The sequence below is a fragment of the Neoarius graeffei genome, chromosome 14 (genome assembly GCF_027579695.1).
Source record: "Neoarius graeffei isolate fNeoGra1 chromosome 14, fNeoGra1.pri, whole genome shotgun sequence".
Taxonomy (NCBI): domain Eukaryota; kingdom Metazoa; phylum Chordata; class Actinopteri; order Siluriformes; family Ariidae; genus Neoarius; species Neoarius graeffei.
The window spans coordinates 23,256,518-23,279,617 of NC_083582.1; the positions used below are offsets into that span (position 1 = coordinate 23,256,518).

The 23,100-nt window shown below is 44.2% G+C and overlaps 1 protein-coding gene across 3 annotated transcripts in view; it reads left to right on the forward strand.

Moving 5' to 3' along the window:
- The window catches only part of sgca (sarcoglycan, alpha), a 90,434-nt gene that overhangs the window by 21,042 nt on the left and 46,292 nt on the right, over nucleotides 1-23,100 (forward strand). For 2 of the 3 annotated variants that reach the window (XM_060939444.1, XM_060939446.1), the window contains 6 exons: nucleotides 4,394-4,592; nucleotides 12,248-12,410; nucleotides 14,525-14,733; nucleotides 14,835-14,861; nucleotides 16,387-16,572; nucleotides 17,059-17,796. In XM_060939444.1, coding sequence (XP_060795427.1) covers nucleotides 4,394-4,592; nucleotides 12,248-12,410; nucleotides 14,525-14,733; nucleotides 14,835-14,861; nucleotides 16,387-16,572; nucleotides 17,059-17,230 — 956 coding nt within the window. In that variant the 3' untranslated portion in view covers nucleotides 17,231-17,796. Of the gene's footprint in view, nucleotides 1-4,393; nucleotides 4,593-12,247; nucleotides 12,411-14,524; nucleotides 14,734-14,834; nucleotides 14,862-16,386; nucleotides 16,573-17,058; nucleotides 17,797-23,100 lie in introns of those variants that run through there. The other variant, XM_060939445.1, reaches the window with a different exon arrangement.

Here is a 23,100-nt window from a genome sequence, read left to right on the forward strand (position 1 = left end):
GCCCTGGAGTCCCTGCCCATATTCAGCATCTACATGGACTTTGTGGTAAGGGTGGCCCAAAATGAGATATTAGAAAAGTTCCCTGAGTGTGGTTTCAAACTGGAGTACTGCATCCCCAGTGAGACGTCCCCTAGAGATCTTCACACTCAAACATCAACTTCTGAAACTTAAGAACATTAGGAGTACCTTGTGTACACCATCACAAACTCTGAAAATGTTCCATCATCCCTCCACACCTGAATTGGCAGTGTGTTCCAGAAATGGAACAAATTAAAGCATGTCTTGACCGATAAAAAGATTATATTGAAAACAAGAGTGAAGTTCCTAACTGCACGTTTGAGATCATGTCTCCTCTACAGTGTTCAAGCCTGGGAACTTTCGGGACATGAACTCAACAAAGTTGAAGTAGTGTGGCATGGATTCCTCAGGAAAATGGTGCGAGGTGGCTTTGAATGTAAGAATGCCCCCAAGAAAAAGAATATCAGCAAGAATGGCACATAGAGTGAAGACGTTGACTGGAGTTATTAGATCTCCAATGAAAAACTGTGTGATATTATGGACACTCTTTCGATACATGATTTCTGCTATCGACAACATCTCAAGTATATAGCACACACATGCTGCCTTCATAACAGTGTGGTTCAGAAACAAGTGCTCTTCAATCAACGGGCTTTAGCCAAGTTATGGAATAGGGTGGAGAGACTGCTTGGCATGGATACCATGCAAGCAAGACATTAGATGCTGGAGAGATCTGAGTTTAGTGAACTGTTGGACCATAGATTCCAGCAGCAGTGCCCAAAGGCTGATAGTGCACCAAGTGGGAAGAAATGATGATGCTGCGCTTGTATCTGTAAGTGCCTGGACCCTAACAATATGTTGATGATGATATTAGGAGGCTAAAAGTGATCTCTAAATATCTCTCAAAAATGAAACCATCTAATATATGGTTTCGTTTTTGAGAGATATTTAGAGATCACTTTAATGTATATAAATCTATGAAATACAGACAGGCTTAGCCCTGCTAGCACCCTTCTATCAGCCACCCCTAATATATATCCATCAATCAGCCGTAACATTAATTAGACTCGTTGTTACACATGGGGAACAAAGGTTAACCCATCTAGTCTCTTCCCACAGAAGAGCTACTGTAGCACAAATTGTTGAAAAAAGTTAAAGCTGGCTATGATCGAAAGGTGTCAGAACACACAGTGCATCACAGCTTGCTGCATAGCTGCATAGCTTCAGACCAGTCAGAGTGCTCATGCTGACCCCTGTCCATCACTGAAAGCACCTACAATGGACATGTGAGCATCAGAACTGGACCATGGAACAATGGAAGAAGGTGCCATGGTCTGATGAATCACATTTTCTTTTACATTATGTGGACAGCTGGGTGCATGTGCTTCCCCACTTTCCTGGGGAAGGCAAATCAGGATAGGCAGTGTGATGCTCTGGGCAATGTTCTACTAGGAAACCTTGGGTCCTGGCATTCATGTGGATGTTACTTTGACATGCACCACCTACCTAAAAATTGTTGAAGAACAAGTACTCCCCTTTATGGCAATGGTATTCCCTAATGGCAGTGGCCTCTTTCAGCAGGATAATGATCCCTGCCATACTACAAAAATTGTTCAGGAATGGTTTGAGGAACATGATAAAGAGTTCAAGGTGTTGACTTGGCCTCCAAATTCCTCAAATCTCAATCCAATCAAGCATCTGTGGGATGTGCTGGACAGACAAGTCCAAACCATGGAGGCCCCACCTCACAACTTGCAGGACTTAAAGGAGCTGTTGCTGATGTCTTGGTGCCAGTTACCACAGCACACCTTCAGAGGTCTTGTGGACTCCGTGCCTTAACAGGTCAGAGCTGTTTTGGTGGCACAAGATGAACCTATACAATATTAGGCAGGTGGTCTTAATGTTATGGCTGATCGGTGTATATGATTTAAAAAAAATAATGTACATGCTCGTTAAAGAAACTGAGTCAACACTTTTGAAAGGTTTGTCTTTGAAAAAGAATTGTTATCCTGGTTATTTAAATAAGAGCTTGACAATAGAGTAAATTTCTTTAATTCAGGCACAGTTAAATAAAATACTATCCTAGTCGGTGCAATAGTTAACAGTACTATAGAGTACTATAGAGGAACCTTTCCTGCCAAGATCATTTAATAACAGTTAATTAGGTGGGTTAGATAATTGAAAGATTTCCCTGAGCTGACCCCCCCTTGAGCTGATGTTCACAAAGCTCTGTTCTCAGGATCTATGTCAGCCCATAGAGTAGAATGTCTGTAACATGAATAACAGTAGGTGTATCCAAATACAAACAAGCATTCTCGGTCAGAAGTCAGTTTTCCAAATGGGTTTTCTCAGCCCTCTCTGAGGTCATGGCTTAAACCATAATTTTTTAAAAATTTAATTTTCTACATATTTTGTAATTATTTGTACAAGTAAGAAATACATATTAAAAATTCCTGACTCACAGAAACATATTACAGATATTACAACCCCGATTCCAAAAAAGTTGGGACAAAGTACAAATTGTAAATAAAAATGGAATGCAATGATGTGGAAGTTTCAAAATTCCATACTTTATTCAGAATAGAACAAAGATGACATATCAAATGTTTAAACAGAGAAAATGTATCATTTAAAGAGAAAAATTAGGTGATTTTTAAATTTCATGACAACAACACATCTCAAAAAAGTTGGGACAAGGCCATGTTTACCACTGTGAGACATCCCCTTTTCTCTTTACAACAGTCTGTAAACATCTGGGGACTGAGGAGACAAGTTGCTCAAGTTTAGGGATAGGAATGTTAACCCATTCTTGTCTAATGTAGGATTCTAGTTGCTCAACTGTCTTAGGTCTTTTTTGTCGTATCTTCCATTTTATGATGCGCCAAATGTTTTCTATGGGTGAAAGATCTGGACTGCAGGCTGGCCAGTTCAGTACCCGGACCCTTCTTCTACGCAGCCATGATGCTGTAATTGATGCAGTATGTGGTTTGGCATTGTCATGTTGGAAAATGCAAGGTCTTCCCTGAAAGAGACATCATCTGGATGGGAGCATATGTTGCTCTAGAACCTGGATATACCTTTCAGCATTGATGGTGTCTTTCCAGATGTGTAAGCTGCCCATGCCACATGCACTAATGCAACCCCATACCATCAGAGATGCAGGCTTCTGAACTGAGTGCTGATAAAAACTTGGGTCGTCCTTCTCCTCTTTAGTCTGAATGACACGGCGTCCCTGATTTCCATAAAGAACTTCAAATTTTGATTCGTCTGACCACAGAACAGTTTTCCACTTTTCCACAGTCCATTTTAAATGAGCCTTGGCCCAGAGAAGACGTCTGCACTTCTGGATCATATTTAGATACGGCTTCTTCTTTGAACTATAGAGTTTTAGCTGGCAACGGCGGATGGCACGGTGAATTGTGTTCACAGATCATGTTCTCTGACTGAGCCCATTTTGTGATTTCCAATACAGAAGCATGCCTGTTTGTGATGCAGTGCCGTCTAAGGGCCCAAAGATCACGGGCACCCAGTATGGTTTTCCGGCCTTGACCCTTACGCACAGAGATTCTTCCAGATTCTCTGAATCTTTTGATGATATTATGCACTGTAGATGATGATATGTTCAAACTCTTTGCAATTTTACACTGTCAAACTCCTTTCTGATATTGCTCCACTATTTGTTGACGCAGAATTAGAGGGATTGGTGATCCTCTTCCCATCTTTACTTCTGAGAGCCACTGCCACTCCAAGATGCTCTTTTTATATCCAGTCATGTTAATGACCTATTGCCAATTGACCTAATGAGTTGCAATTTGGTCCTCCAGCTGTTCCTTTTTTGTACCTTTAATTTTTCCAGACTCTTATTGCCCCTGTCCCAACTTTTTTGAGATGTGTTGCTGTCATAAAATTTCAAATGAGCCAATATTTGGCATGAAATTTCAAAATGTCTCACTTTCGACATTTGATATGTTGTCTATGTTCTATTGTGAATACAATATCAGTTTTTGAGATTTGTCAATTATTGCATTCTGTTTTTATTTACAATTTGTACTTTGTCCCAACTTTTTTGGAATCGGGGTTGTAAATATGTAAGTATAGATTTTTGTATAGTCTTTTGGTAGGACAATCGCACAGGAGTCTGTAGTTTAATGATCAGCATGTTGGTGAGTGGAAGATTAACAGTTTAGGGATAGAACATCTGAGCTATTAGAAATGTCTTTTGTCATTAAATGACCTGTCTTTAAAAACAAACAATATATAATCACATAAATGTGAACCGAGCAAAAATAATGCCCCTTAAATGTGGTCATTAAATAAAATAAGTTAAGCAATAGGCGAGGAGAAATGAAATCATACAATATTTCTTTGTTCCCAGTCAAACTGATGCCTTACCAGGCTGAATTCTTCATTGGGCTGAGGGAGATTGAGAAGGTCTTACCATTTGAGGTTCAGGAGGAGATAAAGCAAGACATCCAGCTGATCTGGGAAACTGATAGTCTTGACTATGTCAACATCACCTCTGCTCTGGACCGTGGTGGACGTGTCCCTCTGCCTCTGCCTGGACACTATGAGGGGCAAGTTAAAGCGTTTTATTCTTTTTTTATATGATGCTGTTGAATTCTCGAATAATAGGTTTATGTTTATGAGCTCATTCTAATATGTTATGGTTTTATGGTTTCTATAGTAACAGTTCATTCACAAGAATTTTTATGGCAGATGATTGACATAATCTAAGGCTAACAATAAACAGATTAAAACTGTGTTATTTAAACAAAGAAAAATGTGTAATCAGTGTAATATGGTGCTGGAAGGAGATGTTTAATTGGCACCAGTGTCAGTGCTGTGTAACAGCACTGACAGGAAAGTTTTAAAGATCGACAACTTTGCTTTCCAGATACTGATAAAAGGACAAGGTGCATTTTTGTTGTCTGGTGAGGGAACAACTGTTTATAGCATCTGTAACATAAGTGATAACAGGAATTATTCTATCCTCATTCACTGGATATAGCCCTGTGATGATCTGGCGACTAGTCCAGGGTGTACCCCGCCTCTCACCCATAGTCAGCTGGGATAGGCTCCAGCTTGCCCGCGACCCTGCACAGGATCAGCGGTTACGGATAATGGATAGATAGGTGGACATTCACTGAATATGAGCAATCGCACGCTCTGATTGGCTACTCTACTACTAGGCTATCAGCTCATATACTATGAGTGGAGAAAAACTAAATGGCAAAGCGTGTTGCTGAAACAACCGAGGACGAAATAAAAACTCTACTTGAAAACAAAACCCCCCAAAATACAAAAAAGCAACAAAATATGGAAAAAAGTATTGGATGATAAGAACATTATTTGTTTTTACTTTTCAAGAATTATTATAGCATTTTTCACAAATTGCGACTGTCATTTCACTGGTTTGTTTACATTCTACATTGGTGCTTGAAAGTTTGTGAACCCTTTAAAATTTTCTATATTTCTGCATAAATATGACATAAACATCATCAGATTTTCACACAAGTCCTTACAGTAGGTAAAGAGAACCCAGTTAAACAAATGAGACAAAAATATTATACTTGGTCATTTATTTATTGAGAAAAATGATCCAATATTACATATCTGTGAGGGGCAAAAGTATGTGAACCTCTAGGATTATCAGTTGATTTGAAGGTGAAATTAGAGTCGGGTGTTTTCAATCAATGGGATGACAATCAGGTGTGAGTGGGCACCCTGTTTTATTTAAAAACAGGGATCTATCAAAGTCTGATCTTCACTGTGGAAGTGTATCATGGCACGAACAAAGGAGATTTATGAGGACCTCAGAAAAAGTGTTGTTGATGCTCATCAGGCTGGAAAAGGTTACAAAAGCATCTCTAAAGAGTTTGGACTCCACTAATCCACAGTCAGATAGATTGTGTATTGTGGCAGCGGGGGCGTGGTCAAGCGCCGATCTGTGACAGGAGGGCGGAGTCAGGGAAGGTGAGTGGCAGAATCACTACACCTGATGGCAATTAACCTGTTTGTGTGTCTTCCCAGTGACTGCGCCCTATTTAAGGAGGCAGAGGGAGAGCAGAGAGAGAGAGCTTCCCGAGACAAGACGACAGTGTGTGTGTGTCTCGAATTTACGTTTAAAATTGTCAGACTGGAAAGTACGGCAATAAAGCCTTCTGATTACCTTGATCTCTGTCCTGCCGTCCTCTGTGCTCCACCCACACCTAGGGAACTTACTACAGTGGTGCTGAAACCCGGAAAAAAGTGGAGCACCAACCAAGCAGCCCCATGGAATCCTCCCCGTTCGCCGACCTGGTCCACGCCCTCGCCACGGCTCAACAAAGCCAGCACCAGGCGCTCGTCACACTCCGAAAGGGCCGTGGGCCCGTCCCCCCTCACTGTCACCAAGATGGGCCCACAGGACGACCCCGATGGAGCAGCGCGCGGCGCGCCTCCTCCCCCTGCTAATGGGAGAGGCACAGCTGGCCGCGCTACAGCTCCCCGCCGACCGCCGGCTGGCCTACACAGACCTCCACCGGGTCGTCCTCCAGCGCGTGGGGCACACACCGGAACAACAGCGCCAGCGCTTCCGCACGCTGCGGTTGGAGGAAGTCGGCCGGCTGTTTGCGTTCGGCCAGCAGCTCCGGGACTCCTGCTGGCGGTGGTTGAGGGCCAACAATCGCGACGCCGAGGGAATCATCAACCAGGTGGTACTGGAACAGTTCATCGCCCGCTTACCAGCAGGAACCGCGGAGTGGGTCCAGTGCCACCGCCCGGCGTCGCTGGATCAGGCAGTCAGGCTGGCGGAGGATCATTTGGCGGCTGTTCTGGCGGCAGGACAACCAACGACGTCAACCCTTCTCTCCTCTTCTCTCTCTCTCTCTCTCTCTCCCCTTCCTTCTGTGTCCCGTCCTCACCCCATTCCCCCACCGCGGAGACGGGGGCCGGCTCCACCCCAGCCGGCCCACCGCACCCGTGGTGCCCTCCCATTTCTCCCTTCTGTGTCTGTCTCTCCCCCCCCCTCAGGTGAGTGAGCCCCAGAGCACCGGTGCAGAGGGAAAGCCCGGGCCGGTTTGCTGGCGCTGCGGGGAGCCGGGCCACCTGCAACAACAATGCACGGCAATGGACGTGGGCGTGGTGGTACGGATCCCCGAAGCGCCAGAGGCCGCCCTCGATCGGGCCAGAGCGTATCTCATACCAGTGAGTGTCCAAGGGGCTACATATCAGGCATTGGTGGATTCTGGTTGCAATCAGACCTCGATCCACCAAAGCCTGGTTCAAGACAAGGTATTGGGGGAAGCACAGGGGGTGAAGGTGTCGTGTGTGCACGGGGATGTTCACAGCTACCCTTTGTTGTCGGTCCACATATTTTTCAGAGGGGAAAAATCTATAGTGAAGGTGGCGGTTAATCCTCGCCTTACCCACTCTTTAATTTTGGGGACTGATTGGCCGGGATTTCAGGGTTTAATGACGCGCCTAGTAAAGAGTGGGTCCTGCCATTTGACAGGGGGAGGTCCCGGTGTAGCTTTGACGGGAGCAGCTGTCGCAGAGCCGTCTACGTCATCTCCGCGTCAGAGTGAGGAGCCGCCGGCTCCTTCTCTCTACTGGGGATTCCCTCGTGGATTTCCCATTAGAACAATCGTGAGACGAGACTCTGCGGCATGCGTTTGACCAAGTGAGAGTAATCGATGGTCAAACGCTCCAGCCGAACGCCACCCCGTCCTTCCCCTACTTCGCAGTTATGAAGGATAGATTATACCGAGTGACGCAGGACACTCAAACTAAAGAGCGAGTCACACAGCTGTTAATTCCGAAGAGCCGCCGGGAATTGGTATTCCAGGTGGCTCACTTTAATCCCATGGCTGGACACTTAGGGCAGGATAAAAAACTAGCCCGAATAATGGCCCGATTCTATTGGCCGGGGATTCGCGGCGATGTTCGTAGGTGGTGTACGGCATGCCGCAAATGCCAGTTAGTAAATCCAGCGGCCATTCCAAAAGCGCCTTTGCGCCCTCTTCCCTTAATTGAGACCCCGTTCAAGAGAGTTGGGATGGATCTCGTCGGGCCATTAGATCGGTCAGCACGAGGGTACCGCTTTATATTAGTTCTGGTGGACTATGCAACGCGATACCCGGAAGCAGTGCCTCTGCACAATATCTCAGCATGCAGTATTGCGGAGGCACTCTTCCGTGTCATCTCCCGAGTTGGAATCCCGAAAGAGATTCTGACTGATCAAGGGACTACATTTATGTCACGGACACTGCGTGAACTGTATGGGTTATTGGGGATTAAGCCGATCTGCACCAGCGTGTATCACCCACAAACGGATGGTTTAGTAGAACGGTTCAACCGCACCCTCAAAAATATTATTAAAAAGTTCGTAAGTGAGGACGCACGTAATTGGGATAAGTGGCTTGAGCCCTTGCTGTTTTCAGTGCGAGAGGTCCCCCAAGCCTCCACGGGGTTCTCCCCGTTCGAATTATTATATGGGCGTAAGCCGCGCGGCATCCTAGATGTGCTGCGGGAAAATTGGGAGGAGGGACCTTCACAAAGCAAAAACGAAATTCAGTACATTATGGACCTGCGCGCAAAACTCCACACGCTCAATCACCTAACTCAGAATTTGCGGCAGGCCCAGGAACGGCAAGCCCGCCTGTACAACAAGGGTATGCGCCTTAGAGAGTTCACTCCGGGAGATAAGGTACTCGTACTGTTGCCCACGTCGAGCTCCAAATTGATCGCCAAGTGGCAAGGACCCTTTGAGGTCACACGGCGAGTCGGGGACGTCGACTATGAGGTGAGGCGAACGGACAGGGGTGGGGTGCTACAGATTTACCACCTCAATCTGCTTAAACTCTGGAACGAGGAGGTCCCCGTGGCGTTGGTGTCGGTAGTTCCAGAGAAGGCGGAGCTGGGGCCGGAGGTTCAAAAAGGGACATTGGCATCACGTACCTCTCCGGTCCCCTGTGGAGACCACCTCTCCCCGACCCAACTCACGGAGGTCGCCCAGTTGCAGACCGAGTTTTCGGATGTGTTCTCACCCCTGCCCGGTCGCACTAACCTCATAGAGCACCACATAGAGACGCCCCCGGGGGTGGTAGTGCATAGCCGCCCTTACAGGCTACCCGAACACAAAAAAAAGGTGGTTTGGGAAGAACTTCAGACCATGCTCGAAATGGGCATCGTTGAGGAGTCCCACAGTGACTGGAGCAGCCCGGTGGTCTTGGTACCCAAGGCCGACGGGTTGGTCCAGTTCTGTGTGGACTATAGTAAAGTCAACGCGGTGTCTAAATTCGACGCATACCCAATGCCTCGTATTGACGAGCTGCTCGATCGACTTAGCAAGGCTCGCTTTTATTCGACACTGGATTTGACGAAGGGATATTGGCAGATCCCCTTGACTCCATTATCCCGGGAAAAAACGGCCTTTTCCACACCGTTCGACTTGCACCAATTCGTCACACTTCCTTTTGGGCTGTTTGGGGCGCCTGCTACGTTTCAGCGGCTGATGGACAGGGTCCTCTGCCCCCATGCCACCTATGCGGCCGCATACCTTGATGATATAATCATTTATAGTAACGACTGGCAGCGGCACTTGGAACACCTGAGGGCCGTCCTTAGGTCGCTGAGGCGAGCGGGTCTCACTGCCAACCCGAAGAAGTGTGCCATTGGGCGGGTGGAAGTACGGTATCTGGGCTTCCACTTGGGCAACGGGCAGGTGCGTCCCCAAATTAACAAGTCAGCAGCAATTGCGGCCTGCCCGAGGCCCAAGACCATAAAGGGGGTGAGACAGTTCCTGGGGCTGGCTGGCTACTATCGTAGGTTTATACCTAATTATTCGGACGTCACCAGCCCGCTGACTGATCTCACTAAAAAGGGGGCACCAGATCTGGTCCAGTGGATGGAGCAGTGCCAGAGGGCTTTCTCTGAGGTAAAGGCTGCACTGTGTGGGGGGCCACTATTACACTCCCCTGACTTTTCTCTCCCTTTTGTGTTGCAGACCGACGCGTCGGACAGAGGGCTGGGGGCGGTGTTGTCCCAGGAGGTGGAGGGCCGCCCCATCCTGTACATTAGCAGGAAGCTGTCGGTGCATGAGGGGCGCTACAGTACAATCGAAAAAGAATGTCTAGCGATCAAGTGGGCGGTCCTTGCCCTCCGTTACTACCTGCTGGGGCACCCTTTCACCCTCTGTTCGGACCACGTGCCTCTCCAGTGGCTCCACTGCATGAAAGATGCCAACGCGTGGATCACCCGTTGGTATCTGGCACTCCAACCCTTCAATTTCAAGGTGGTCCACAGGCCGGGGGCGCAGATGGTCGTGGCGGACTTCCTCTCCCATCAAGGGGGGGGGAGTCGGCTGCAGGCCAGACGGCCGCCCGGCCTGAGTCGGGTGGTGGGGGTATGTGGCAGCGGGGGCGTGGTCAAGCGCCGGTCTGTGACAGGAGGGCGGAGTCAGGGAAGGTGAGTGGCAGAATCACTACACCTGATGGCAATTAACCTGTGTTTGTGTGTCTTCCCAGTGACCGCGCCCTATTTAAGGAGGCAGAGGGAGAGCAGAGAGAGAGAGCTTCCCGAGACAAGACGACAGTGTGTGTGTGTGTCTCGAATTTACGTTTAAAATTGCCAGATTGGAAAGTACGGCAATAAAGCCTTCTGATTACCTTGATCTCTGTCCTGCCGTCCTCTGTGCTCCACCCACACCTAGGAAACTTACTACATGTATAAATAGAGGAAATTCAAGACCATTGTTACCCTCTCCAGGAGTGGTCAACCAACAAGGATCACTCCAAAAGCAAGGCGTGTAATAGTCGGCAAGGTCACAAAGGACCCCAGGGTAACGCCTAAGCAACTGAAGGCTTCTCTCACATTGGCGAATTCATGAGTCCACCATCAGGACCATGAGTGCCATGAGTCCACATTCATGAGTCCACCATCAGGAGAACACTGGACAACAATGATGTGCATGGCAGGGTTGCAAGGAGAAAGCCACTGCTCTCCAAAAAGAACATTGCTGCTCATCTGCAGTTTGCTAAAGATCACATGGTCAAGCCAGAAGGCTATTGGAAAAATTTTTGTGGATGGACGAGACCAAAATAGAGCTTTTTGGTTTAAATGATAAACATTATGTTTGGAGAAAGGAAAATACTGAATTCTAGCATAAGAACCTTATCCCATCTGTGAAACATGGTGGTGGTAGTATCATGGTTTGGGCCTGTTTTGCTGCATCTGGGCCAGGACGGCTTGCCATCATTGATGGAACAATGAATTCTGTATTATACCAGTGAATTCTAAAGGAAAATGTCAGGACATATATCCATGAACTGAATCTCAAGAGAAGGTGGGTCATGCAGCAAGACAACAACCCTAAGCACACAAGTCATTCTATCAAAGAATGGTTAAAGAAGAATAAAGTTAATGTTTTGGAATGGCCAAGTCAAAGTCCTGACCTTAATCCAATCAAAATGTTGTGGAAGGACCTGAAGTGAGCAGTTCATGTGAGGAAACCCACCAACATCCCAGAGTTGAAGCCGTGTGCAGGACTGATCATCAGTTACCGGAAATGTTTAGTTGCAGTTATTGCTGCACAAGGGGGTCACACCAGATACTGAAAGCAAAGGTTCACATACTTTTGCCACTCACAGATATGTAATATTGGATCATTTTCCTCAATAAATAAATGATCAAGTATAATATTTTTGTCTCATTTGTTTAACTGGGTTCTCTTTATCTACTTTTAGGACTTGTGTGAAAACCTGATGATGTTTTATGTCATATTTATGCAGAAATATAGAAAATTCTAAAGGGTTCACAAACTTTCAAGCACCACTGTAAGTGGAAATGATTTTATCGGATGTTTTATATAAAGATTTTATTTATTGAATTTGCAAAAAATAAATATGCTCTGTTTCTCAAAATCCAGTGAATGTGGATAGAATAAAACAGTTATTCCACTCAATCTCGTCGTACATGGTGCGCCTTGTCGGCTATCAGCTCATGTACGACTCGATTTAGTGGAATACTTGTTAATTAACTTGCCTTATGGACATTCCATAAGATGTAGCTATAAACAGATAAAAAGTATGATGCCATTCTTTTATAATAGTCCATTTCAGGGTTTGTAATAGTGTGTGTGTGTGTGTGTGAAGTCAATTTCTTTGTCTAGGCATTGTCGCAAAGCAGCTTTACAGAAAAATAAAGATTTTAAACATATGAACTAATAAACTTGTCCCTAATTTTGTATCAGTGTGTACGTGAAGCTAGGGTCAGATCAACCCTACTCCCCATGTCTGCTGAGGCTGCAGACAGCAGATCATCTGCGAGAGTGTGAGGCCAGAGGGAAGCTCAGTGGAGATTGCAGTGTGTGCACCATCCCTGCTAACTGTGTGAGCTGGTGCAAGTCAGCTCTGGTACGCATTTATAACATCACCATGTGTGAGTTGTGATGGCTCAAAGGTTAACATGATGGATTAGTGATAGGAAGTCAAAGTTTAAATTTTAAATCCAAGGACAATGAGGTTTGAACCTAAAGGAAGAGGTGTTTTATTGGTTTTGAACATGAAATGCACTTAAACCATCATCCGTGCAGCTTGGAAGCTGATGTGCAGCAAGTAAAATAGTAAACATTTTTGTCACTTAGGGGCAAATTTTAGAGTTTATAGAACTTCTTGGTGAAAGTTAAGGAGGCAGTCTTACCTTAAGACACAATTATATCTCAATGAACATTACATATGCTAAATCTAAGGCTTTCTTCTCGTCTCATCTCGTCTTCTTCCACTTTATCCGGGACCGGGTCACGGAGGCAGCAGTCTAAGCATGGAAGCCCAAACTTCCCTTTTCCCAGACATCTTGGCCAGCTCCTCGGGAAGAACACCGAGGCGTTCCCAGGCCAGCTGAAAGACATAGACTTTCTTACTTAAAAAAAAAGAAAAGCTTCATATGCAGTATTTGAGCATGGGTAGAGCACGCAGTCAGAGAGCTACCCATAGCTCCAGGGCCCTCGGTTCTATCCAGAGTTCAGTTTACTGTTTGTGTTGAGTTTCTGCATGTTTCCCCATGTCTTCTTGGGTTTCCTCTGTGTCCTCCAAATGGGCTATGTTAAAAATGGCCCCTAGGGGTGTGTGTGTGTGTGGGGGGGGGGGGACTCATGTTCCACCTAAGTTGCATTCTCACATCATTCCCCAGTACTCCTGGGATAGTCTTGGACTCTGTAAAAGGAATATATCAGATAGAAATGATGTCAAATGTATACAGTGGGATGAAATACTGAACCTCCAGCAAGATGTGAGATATTAGAGTTCTGTACACAAGGCTACTGTATATACTTAATTATTCCACAAAATCGAGTTGTACATTGGCTATAAGCCATGTATGATGATATTAAGTGGAATAACTCTTTTATTCTATCCACATTCACTGGAGTTTGAAAAATAGAGCATTTTAATGTTTTTTTTTGTTGTTGCAAATTTGATAAAACAGGCGGTATGGTGGTGTAGTGGTTAGCACTGTTGCCTCACAGCAAGAAGGTCCTGGGTTCGAGCCCAGTGGCCGATGGGGGCCTTTCTGTGTGGAGTTTGCATGTTCTCCCCATGTCTGTGTGGGTTTCCTCCAGGTGCTCTGGTTTCCCCCACAGTCCAAAGACATGCAGTTTAGGTTAATTGGAGGCTCTAAATTGAGTGTGAATGGTTGGTTGTCTCTATGTGTCAGCCCTGTGATGACCTGGCAACTTGTCCAGGTTGTATCCTGTCTCTTGCCCATAGTCAGCTGGGATAGGCTTCAGCTTGCCCATGACCCTGTACAGGATAAGCAGTTACAGATAATGGATGGATAAATAAAAGCTTCATACAAAATGTCCAACAAAATCATTTCTGCTTAGGCAGGCTTCTTAAAAATCTATTGATGGCTACACAAATTGACTTCAGTGTTTTTTTGTTTTTGTTTTTGTGGAATGTGCCGTCTTGCTGTCATGCTGAGATAAAAAAAATAGCTTTAGACAGTTATTAAAGTCTTCCTTGGACATTTCAGTTATATAATTTTCAAACTTCTTTGAACTTTTGAACCAGTCTAAAAAATTTAACAAATTTTAATGCTTTAAAGATGAAGAATGTAAACAAACTGGTGAAATGACAGTAGTAATTTGTGAAAAATGCTATAATAGTGATTCTTGAAAATGAAAAAATATACGTTCTTACCATCAAATACTTTCATTCCATATTTTCTTGGTTTTTTTTTTGTATTTTGGGGGTTTTGTTTTCAAGTAGAGTTTTTATTTCTTTCTTGGTTGGTTCAGTAACACGTTTCGCCATTTTGTTTTTCTCTACTCATGGTATATTAGCTGATAGCCTAGTAGTAGAGTAGCCAATCAGAGCATGCAATTGCTCATATCCAGTGAATGTGGATAGAATAATCTTCAATATCACAAGCACATTAATAAACATAAAACTGTAGAGAAGGAAAGTACACTCTAAATACAAAAACTAGTAATAAACAAATCAATCAATTGTCATTTCTTTATTTCCTTCAGATTGATTTATCCAGGCCTGTACCTCCTACTTCAGCACCAACCATGGGTTCAAGCATTCTGGCATGGGGAGGAGAGTTTATCCCACCTGACTCTCCCCCTGAAAGAGACTTCATCCCTGACTACATAGTTACCATTATTGTGCCCTTTGTTCTCGCTATCCTCCTCTGCCTCATTCTAGCTTACGTGATGTGCTGCAAGAGAGAAGGAGTGTAAGTTCACTTCATTCCAGACAAGAAAAATATACTTCTGAAATGAAGAATATCTATGAGTGTATATAGACTTATTATTCCACTTTGTTCTGTTTTTGCAGTCAGAAACGTGATGCCATGACTCCAGAGTATGTATGCCACACTACTATCTTAGTATTCTCTTCACACTTTCACATTCATTTTGTGGTAGAAGTGAATCCACAGTGCTTTGAAGGCATTTTATTAGCACTTGAATGTAATCTCCAAAAGCAGCAGTAAAAATTGTAATGATAACAGACTGTACTAGTGGAGTCATTATTAGATGTTTATTATACATGCACCATCTACATTATTAGGAAGACTTGAATGCCTACTAATTCATGCAGTTATCTAATCAGCCAATTAAAGTGGCAGCAGCACAATGAATAAAATCACCAAAACTGGACAGCTGGAAAAAAAGACTGGATAAAAGATCTTTAACTGTCCAGTTTCTGTGATTCCATGACCATGATCAGTGGTGGGTAAACAAAAACTGTACTAAAATAAAAGTACTGTTACTTACTTACTTACTTACTACTACTACTACTACTACTAATAATAATAATAATAATTATTATTAGTAGTAGTAGTAGTAGTAGTAAGTAAGTAACTTCATCCATACATTATCCTGTAACCACTTATCACCACTGAGTAACTTCATATGATGATTTATTACATCTATAACATATTATAGATGTTGCAGGCATCAAATTCTAACTTCATTTATATTTACAAAAATTTTTGAAAAAAAAAAATAATATATATATATATATATATATATATGAAAATATCCTATCTTTTCTGGAAATGGGGTTTGTTCTTTCAAATATATCAGAATATATTATGCCCAAAATAACAAAAAAACCTAAAACCTGCTAATTCAACTACTAAACCTCATCTCATTATCTTTAGCCGCTTTATCCTGTTCTACAGGGTCACAGGCAAGCTGGAGCCTATCCCAGCTGACTACAGGCGAAAGGCGGGGTACGCCCTGGACAAGTCGCCAGGTCATCACAGGGCTGACACATAGACACAGACAACCATTCACACCTACGGTCAATTTAGAGTCACCAGTTAACCTAACCTGCATGTCTTTGGACTGTGGGGGAAACCGGAGCACCCGGAGGAAACCCACGCGGACACGGGGAGAACATGCAAACTCCACACAGAAAGGCTCTCTCCGGCCACGGGGCTCGAACCCGGACCTTCTTGCTGTGAGGCGACAGCGCTAACCACTACACCACCGTGCCGCCCCAACTACTAAATCATACTCCTAATTTTACAGACTGATAATAAATTATATATTTACCAAATAACATAAAATAAGGCAATTTTACCACAGGTTACTTTCATAAATCTTCCAAATGAACTGAATGGCTATTTTTTTCTGATTACAGAGCTACAGTTTTATACCACTGCAGTTTTAAAAGAGTGGTTTCAGGCCAGTTGCATTCAACGCATGCACTGACTCTTTCTCTGGTTTTTCTTAGTGACTGTTAGGCTAATCGACATTTCAGTGGTTTTAGGGTTAGGGTTAGGTTAGTCATTTCTTGTTTCTTTTTCACTTCTCTCTCATCCTGCATTTCTTCCTGTTCTTTCTCATTTTTATCTCATCCCTCCATCTGTAATGCTCAGGCTCCAGCTTTACCATCACCACACCATCCATGGGAATAGCAGTGAGCTACGGAACATGGCACGCAATCGTAGTAGTGTACCACAGCCGCTGTCTACTCTGCCTATGTTTAACGCCCGAACCGGGCAGAGGGCACCTCCAGAGTACCCCTCCGACAGTGTCCACATCCCCCTCATCATGGCCCAGCAGTAAGCAATTATTCTTTTTGTACAATAAGTATTTGTACTGTTTTAATCATTGAGTTATTCTCACATCATGTAAGTGCATATCACCCATCAGGCTTGCAGTACTTGAGTCCAGGACTCGGATTCAAGTCTGACTTGGGCCCTAATTTTAAGGACTCATGACTTGACTTGGACTTGAGTACTGATGACTTGGACTTGTGCATTAACTGCATTTGGACTCGTAAATTGGAGACAAGGACTCAGAATTTTTCTTTATTTTTTGCAACATGCCATGATAATTTGGCATAATATATTTATATCTATATTAATTTTTATACTAATTTTGTGCAAAAGAATGCACATTTACCTGTTCATACATCATGTTCAAGAACAAACTAATGTTAATGGTGCTAAAATACCTGGAGAGAATGCCCCTAGAATTGTCTGCTTTGCTTATACAGACTTCTTGTGTAGTGGGAAAAAATGCACTGCTATATGTTCCATATGTAGAACTGTCGAGGAGACGAAGGGGACAACCTCGAACTTCAATCGTCATTTGGCAAGACTACACCCAGAGAAGGAAGTGACACGCTACATTCATTGCTCTGTTTATAGCAGGACTTGCTTGCTGACTGATGAATTAGCTAGTGTTAACCCTCTCTCATGTTATTTGCCCTGTTGATAGTGGGGCTTGCTGCGCAATAAACAAGCTTTTTATTTGTAGCCTATTAACAAAAATGGGGCAGCCAAGCAGTAATGTTAGTTCAACACAATAGCAGAGACAGTTTCACATAAAGGCAGCAACAGCCACCGTCAAATGGTGCGGTTGGAGTCTTGTTCTCTGACTCGACTCGGATCAATGGTGGACTCAACTCGAAATTTTCTTTAATGACTTGGAACTGACTTGGACTTGAACACTGGGGACTCAAGACTGGACTCGGACTCGAGGTTTAGTGACTCGACTACAACACTGTCACCCATATAACAGCAGAGGGCGAGCTCAACAGGAATAATGATAACCTTGGCAGAAAGAAGTGTGTTTTCAAAGGGCATTGCTTTATTTGGTGCTTTAATGTTATAGCCTCACCGTCAACAACCCCCTGACTGTTTAGAGACTATGATGAACATTAGCTTTCTGAGGAAGTAACTAAAGTTATAAGGTTTCATCAGTGGATACACTGATATATATAACATGTTAGTAAGTGAAAATATTTTGAATATGGACAATTATATCTGATATTTTTTAACGATGAGCTTAATATCCATTAAATATTCTTCTTATTATTATTATAAAGATTATTCACATAAGCCTGGCTTTAGATTCTTTTCCTCATTTGGAGCTTTGAACTTTCTTGTTCTAATGTCAGATGATTTTGCTTCTTTCTAGAAATAAATTTCTAAATTTTCAGAAAAATGTCTGAGCCCATTACTGAAAATGCTTCTCTTTGACATTCTTTTTAACACAAAGATTTTCCTTACAAAGATATTAGCAGCAACAACTTGATTGAAAAGTAGAATCTTAAAAATATTTACATGCATTACACTTCAGAATTTCTTAGTATTTAGTATGTCCACTTTAACTTTAAAGGGTACCAGCACAGCATTTAAACATGATCAGTATTGATAGTACAAGCCCTAATTATAATAATGCACACAAGTGCAGCCATTTGATTAACTATCATAAACCTAAAAGTCCAAAAGCACATCAAGTTTTATTGCACATGAGCAACCAATATGGTGTCAGGTATGTAATGTCAGGTCGTTGATAACCAGGTACCAGAGGTTTAGTGTAGCCGATGTAAACATACATGTTAGCCTGGATTTAGTCAGATGAAAAGGAGTTATTTTTAAGTCAGTATGGACCGTGGAGAAACCACATATCTGTATGAACCTCAGAAAAAGGACTATCTGCATCTGGGAAATGATTTCAGCAGCAAATCATTAGATGATTCTAATGATGAAATTGGTGGTGCTTTACAAGCGCAAAGTCGGGAAGGCAGGTCAAAGCGTTTGATAGCTATCTGGTGCCAATGTGGAAAGTGTGCCAAGTGGAAAACTGACATTGAATGTGCTTGTAAAGAGCACAAACTTTTATGTGATATAATAAAGGCACAGTCATTGAATTGTTTCATGGATAAACATGGTTTGGAAATGTATGTCACACACAAGCCTGCATTGGAAATGGACTAAATATAGACCATGATATACGGTGTGTAATATGTAGCATGATTGCATGGTAGCCTGATGTGAGAGGAAAAAGTACCAGATGGAGAACTTACAAATCCGTAAGCAGCCAGTTATGTATAGAAACTCAGTGTGTGCACGTGTTGATGTATATGTCTGTGTCCATACTAGTTATAAAGCCTGTTTATTTATTGCATGTATGAATACAGGTATAGACATGCAATGTGCCACAATAGTTTATATGGTCTAAATATATGATAATGACAGCTCAAAGCCAAATGTGAGTTTATAGCAGAGCGAAGCAAAGTGTGGAGCACCACACAATGAAATTTGTATCTTTATTTACATGAGATAGATGGGTTTTTATGCAGCACTTATTTTTAATTTGATTTTTACAAAATAACTTGAGATTATTTATGAACACATTTTACACTCATTGGGAGCTCCGCTTTTAGGCAGTGCCTAAATATATATTAGCTTTGAATGTCTAGACTGTTCTAGTTAATTGGCTTGCATGGCCCTTTTCCGTGAATGGTGTTGGAATATTGTTGGCACAGCATGGGGTTTGAGTTTAATGTCCCCTCCATAGCCCAAGATCTTGGCCTGTAGATTCCTTTCAAAGCAATCAGGCTCAAAATGGTCCTGGCAAACAACAGAATTTCTACCAAAGGAGAGTGTTTCTAAAGTGTGACCTGTTTCCAAGTTGTCTAGCCACTGGTTAACAAGTCATTTACATTGCTTAGTTGTCGGAAATGGAACACACACAAAAAAAAAGATTAATTTTGCAATCATAGGCTTTGCACTCTGCCATTTTTCAACAATGTTTTGTACAACTGGCTGCATCACAGTGTCAGGAGTGTGGGTTTCCTCCGGGTGCTCCAGTTTCCCCCACAATCCAAAGACATGCACTTAGGTTGACGTGGGGCGGCCTTGGGCTGAGGTGCCCTTGAGCAAGGTACCTAACCCCTGACTGCTCCCCGGGCGCTGTGCAGGGGCGCAGATACGTTTTTTGAACTGGGGGGGACAAAGCTGCCAGCAAACCAACCCCACCCCCAACGTGTGTTGTCAACATGTGTTGACTTTCTAACTATGCCTGTGTGTTGCGTGAGCAGCAGTCAGTCAACAACTCTTTGCAAAGTTTCCTTATGAAACAATATGCTCGCTGAAATTATGGCAGGGAACGCCAGATTAAACATTAAAATTGCCTTCTGAGCACTGTATCTACAGGCTACCACCGAAAGAAGGAGGCTACCAGAAAGGCATCTCTACTCCGTACGATTTTACTTTCACTACGACATTACTTTGAACAGACTATCAAAAAATTGCAAGGTGATATGATAAAGTAAGGCACAATTTACTTACAGTCATTGTTTTTTGAAAAAATGATGCAATCGTTTTCTGCCTTTTCGGTTTGGCACCCTTCATCATGCCGTGTTGGGGTCCTGAACTAGGAGCTGTCCCCGATATGCCTGTCAAACTTGTTGTGGGTAACCATAGCAACCAAGCTCGAGCTCGCAACCTGTGCAGTCTGCGCAGCTCAACCAACCGAATATCAGTCTTTGTTTTGTTTTATGTGAGTTGTTGCAACTATGTATGTACTGCTGTGCACCTCAATAAACCGAATGGTAATTAGTCTTTTGATTTTTCCATGAGGTTTGCCTTATGCAAAGAAAGACAGCATAGACGTTTTTTCCTCCCTATAAGTGGGGGGGACCGAATGAGGTGAATTTAAATCTGGGTGGGACGAATCCCACCCTCTATCTGTGCCTGTGGCGCTGTGTGTGGCTACCCACTGCTCTGGGTGTGTGTGCATGTGTTCACTGCTTCAGATGGGTTAAATGCAGAGCATGAATTTCACTGTGCTTGAAGTGTGCATGTGACAAATAAAGGTTTCTTTCTTTCTTTCTTTCTTTGACGCAGTGTGACAATAAAAGGGAGTCAAAATGCATTTGTGCAAAATGTGTAATATTTCTAGTCTATGTTTTTTTTTGCTGTGGGTATCCTTTAAAGGTGCAATAGTCAATTCTAAAAATTTCTTACTCATATAAATAATCTGGAAAATATGTTGAACATGATGAAAAATAATTGTTTTGGCCATTGCCTCAGCACAAGTGTATCAAGGAAAAAACAAACAAACCCTGACTTCTGGTCCAGTATTCTTGTTTGTTGTTTGGATTGTCATTCATTGATCAGTCTAGACACTCTAGATCCTGTGGGTGGAGCTTCCTGAAAATGGGAGGGAATGGGAAGTGGGTTCAAATAGCATTTAAAAAAAATCACTCAAATGTCAAACCCATTGACTTAACTGTTCGATCTAATCTCAAAAATCTTAAAGATTAGACCTAATCTGGAAAAAATTTTTTATTGAATGCACCTTTAATGACAGTGTCTACTCAAGTTGACACAGACTCCACAAGTTTGTGGTAAACCCAATGTTGGATCAAATCCATTGGAGTGATGTCTGAACATATACTTCAATAGAAGGGTAAGACTCATGGAAAACCTGACCTTTTGTACAAAAGAGTTAATGTGATTGTAGGACTTTGAGCAGGTGGGTGGAGCACAGAAGTACGGCAGGCCAGAACTGAGTTTAACAAAAAAACTCTTTATTTTCACCTTTACAGCTTTTATAGTCTCCCAGTCACACAGACACGCACACACACATCAGTCGTCTGGCTGGGGAGAGAGCTCCCTTCCTCTGCTCTCTCTCTCCTTATATAGGGCGCGGTCACTGGGGAAGACACACAAACACAGGTTAACTCACATCAGGTGCAGTGATTCTGCCACTTATCTTCCCTGACTCTGCCTTCCGGTCACAGACCGACGCTTGACCATGCCCCCGCTGCCACATACCCCCACCGCCCGACTCAGGCCAGGCCGCCGTCCAGCCTACAGCCGACTCCCCCCCCCCCCCCCCCTTGACGGGAGAGGAAGTCCGTCATGACCATCTGCGCCCCCGGTCTGTGGATCACCTTGAAGTTAAAGGGCTGGAGTGCCAGATACCAACGGGTGATCCGCGCATTGGCATCCTTCATGCGGTGGAGCCACTGGAGGGGTGCGTGGTCCGAACAGAGGGTGAAAGGGCATCCCAGAAGGTAGTAGTGGAGGACCGCCCACTTGATGGCAAGGCACTCTCTATCGTGCTGTAGCGCCCCTCACGCACTGACAGCTTTCTGCTGAAATACAGCACAAGGCGATCCTCCCCCTCCACCTCCTGGGACAGAACACCCCCCAGCCCTCTGTCCGACGCGTCTGTCTGCAAAATAAAGGGGAGAGAAAAGTCAGGGGAGTGTAACAGTGGCCCCCCACACAGTGCAGCCTTCACCTCAGAGAAAGCCCGCTGGCATTGCTCCATCCACTGGACCAGATCTGGTGCCCCCTTTTTAGTGAGATCAGTCAGTGGGCTGGTGACGTCCGAATAATTAGGTATAAACCTACAATAGTAGCCAGCCAGCCCCAGGAACTGTCTCACCCCCTTTTTGGTCTTGGGCCTCGGGCAGGCCGCAATCGTTGATGTCTTGTTAATTTGGGGACGCACTTGCCCATTGCCCAAGTGGAAGACCAGATACCGTACTTCCACCCGCCCAATCGCACACTGCTTCTGGTTGGCGGTGAGACCTGCTCGCCTCAGCGACCTAAGGATGGCCCTCAGGTGTTGCAGATGCCGCGGCCAGTCATTGCTATAGATTTTAATGTTGTCTAAGTATGCGGCCGCATAGGTGGCATGGGGGCAGAGGACCCTGCTGTCCATAAGCTGCTGGAACGTAGTGGGCGCCCCAAACAGCCCAAAAGGAAGTGTGACAAATTGGTGTAAGCCAAACTGTATGGAAAAGGCCATTTTTTCTTGGGATAGTGGAGTCAAGGGGATCTGCCAATAACCCTTTGTTAAATCCAGTGTCGAATAAAAGCGAGCCATGCCTAGTCAATCCAGCAACTCATCAATACGAGGCATTGGGTATGCATCAAATTTAGACACCGCGTTGACTTTTCTATAGTCCACACAGAACCGGACCGACCCATCGGCCTTGGGAACCAAGACCACCGGGCTGCTCCAGTCACTGTGGGACTCCTCAACGATGCCCATTTCGAGCATGGCCTCGAGTTCTTCCCAAACCACCTTTTTCTTGTGTTCAGGCAGCCTGTAAGGGTGGCTGCACACTACCACCCCCGGGGGCGTCTTAATGTGGTGTTCTATGAGGCAGGGGCGAGAACACGTCTGAAAATTCGGTCTGCAACTGGGCAACTTCCGTGAGTTGGGTCGGGGAGAGATGGTCTCCACAGGGGACCGGAGAGGTACGCGACGTCAGTGTTCCCTTTTGAACCTCCGGCCCCAGCTCCGCCTTCTCCAGAACCAACGACACCAATGCC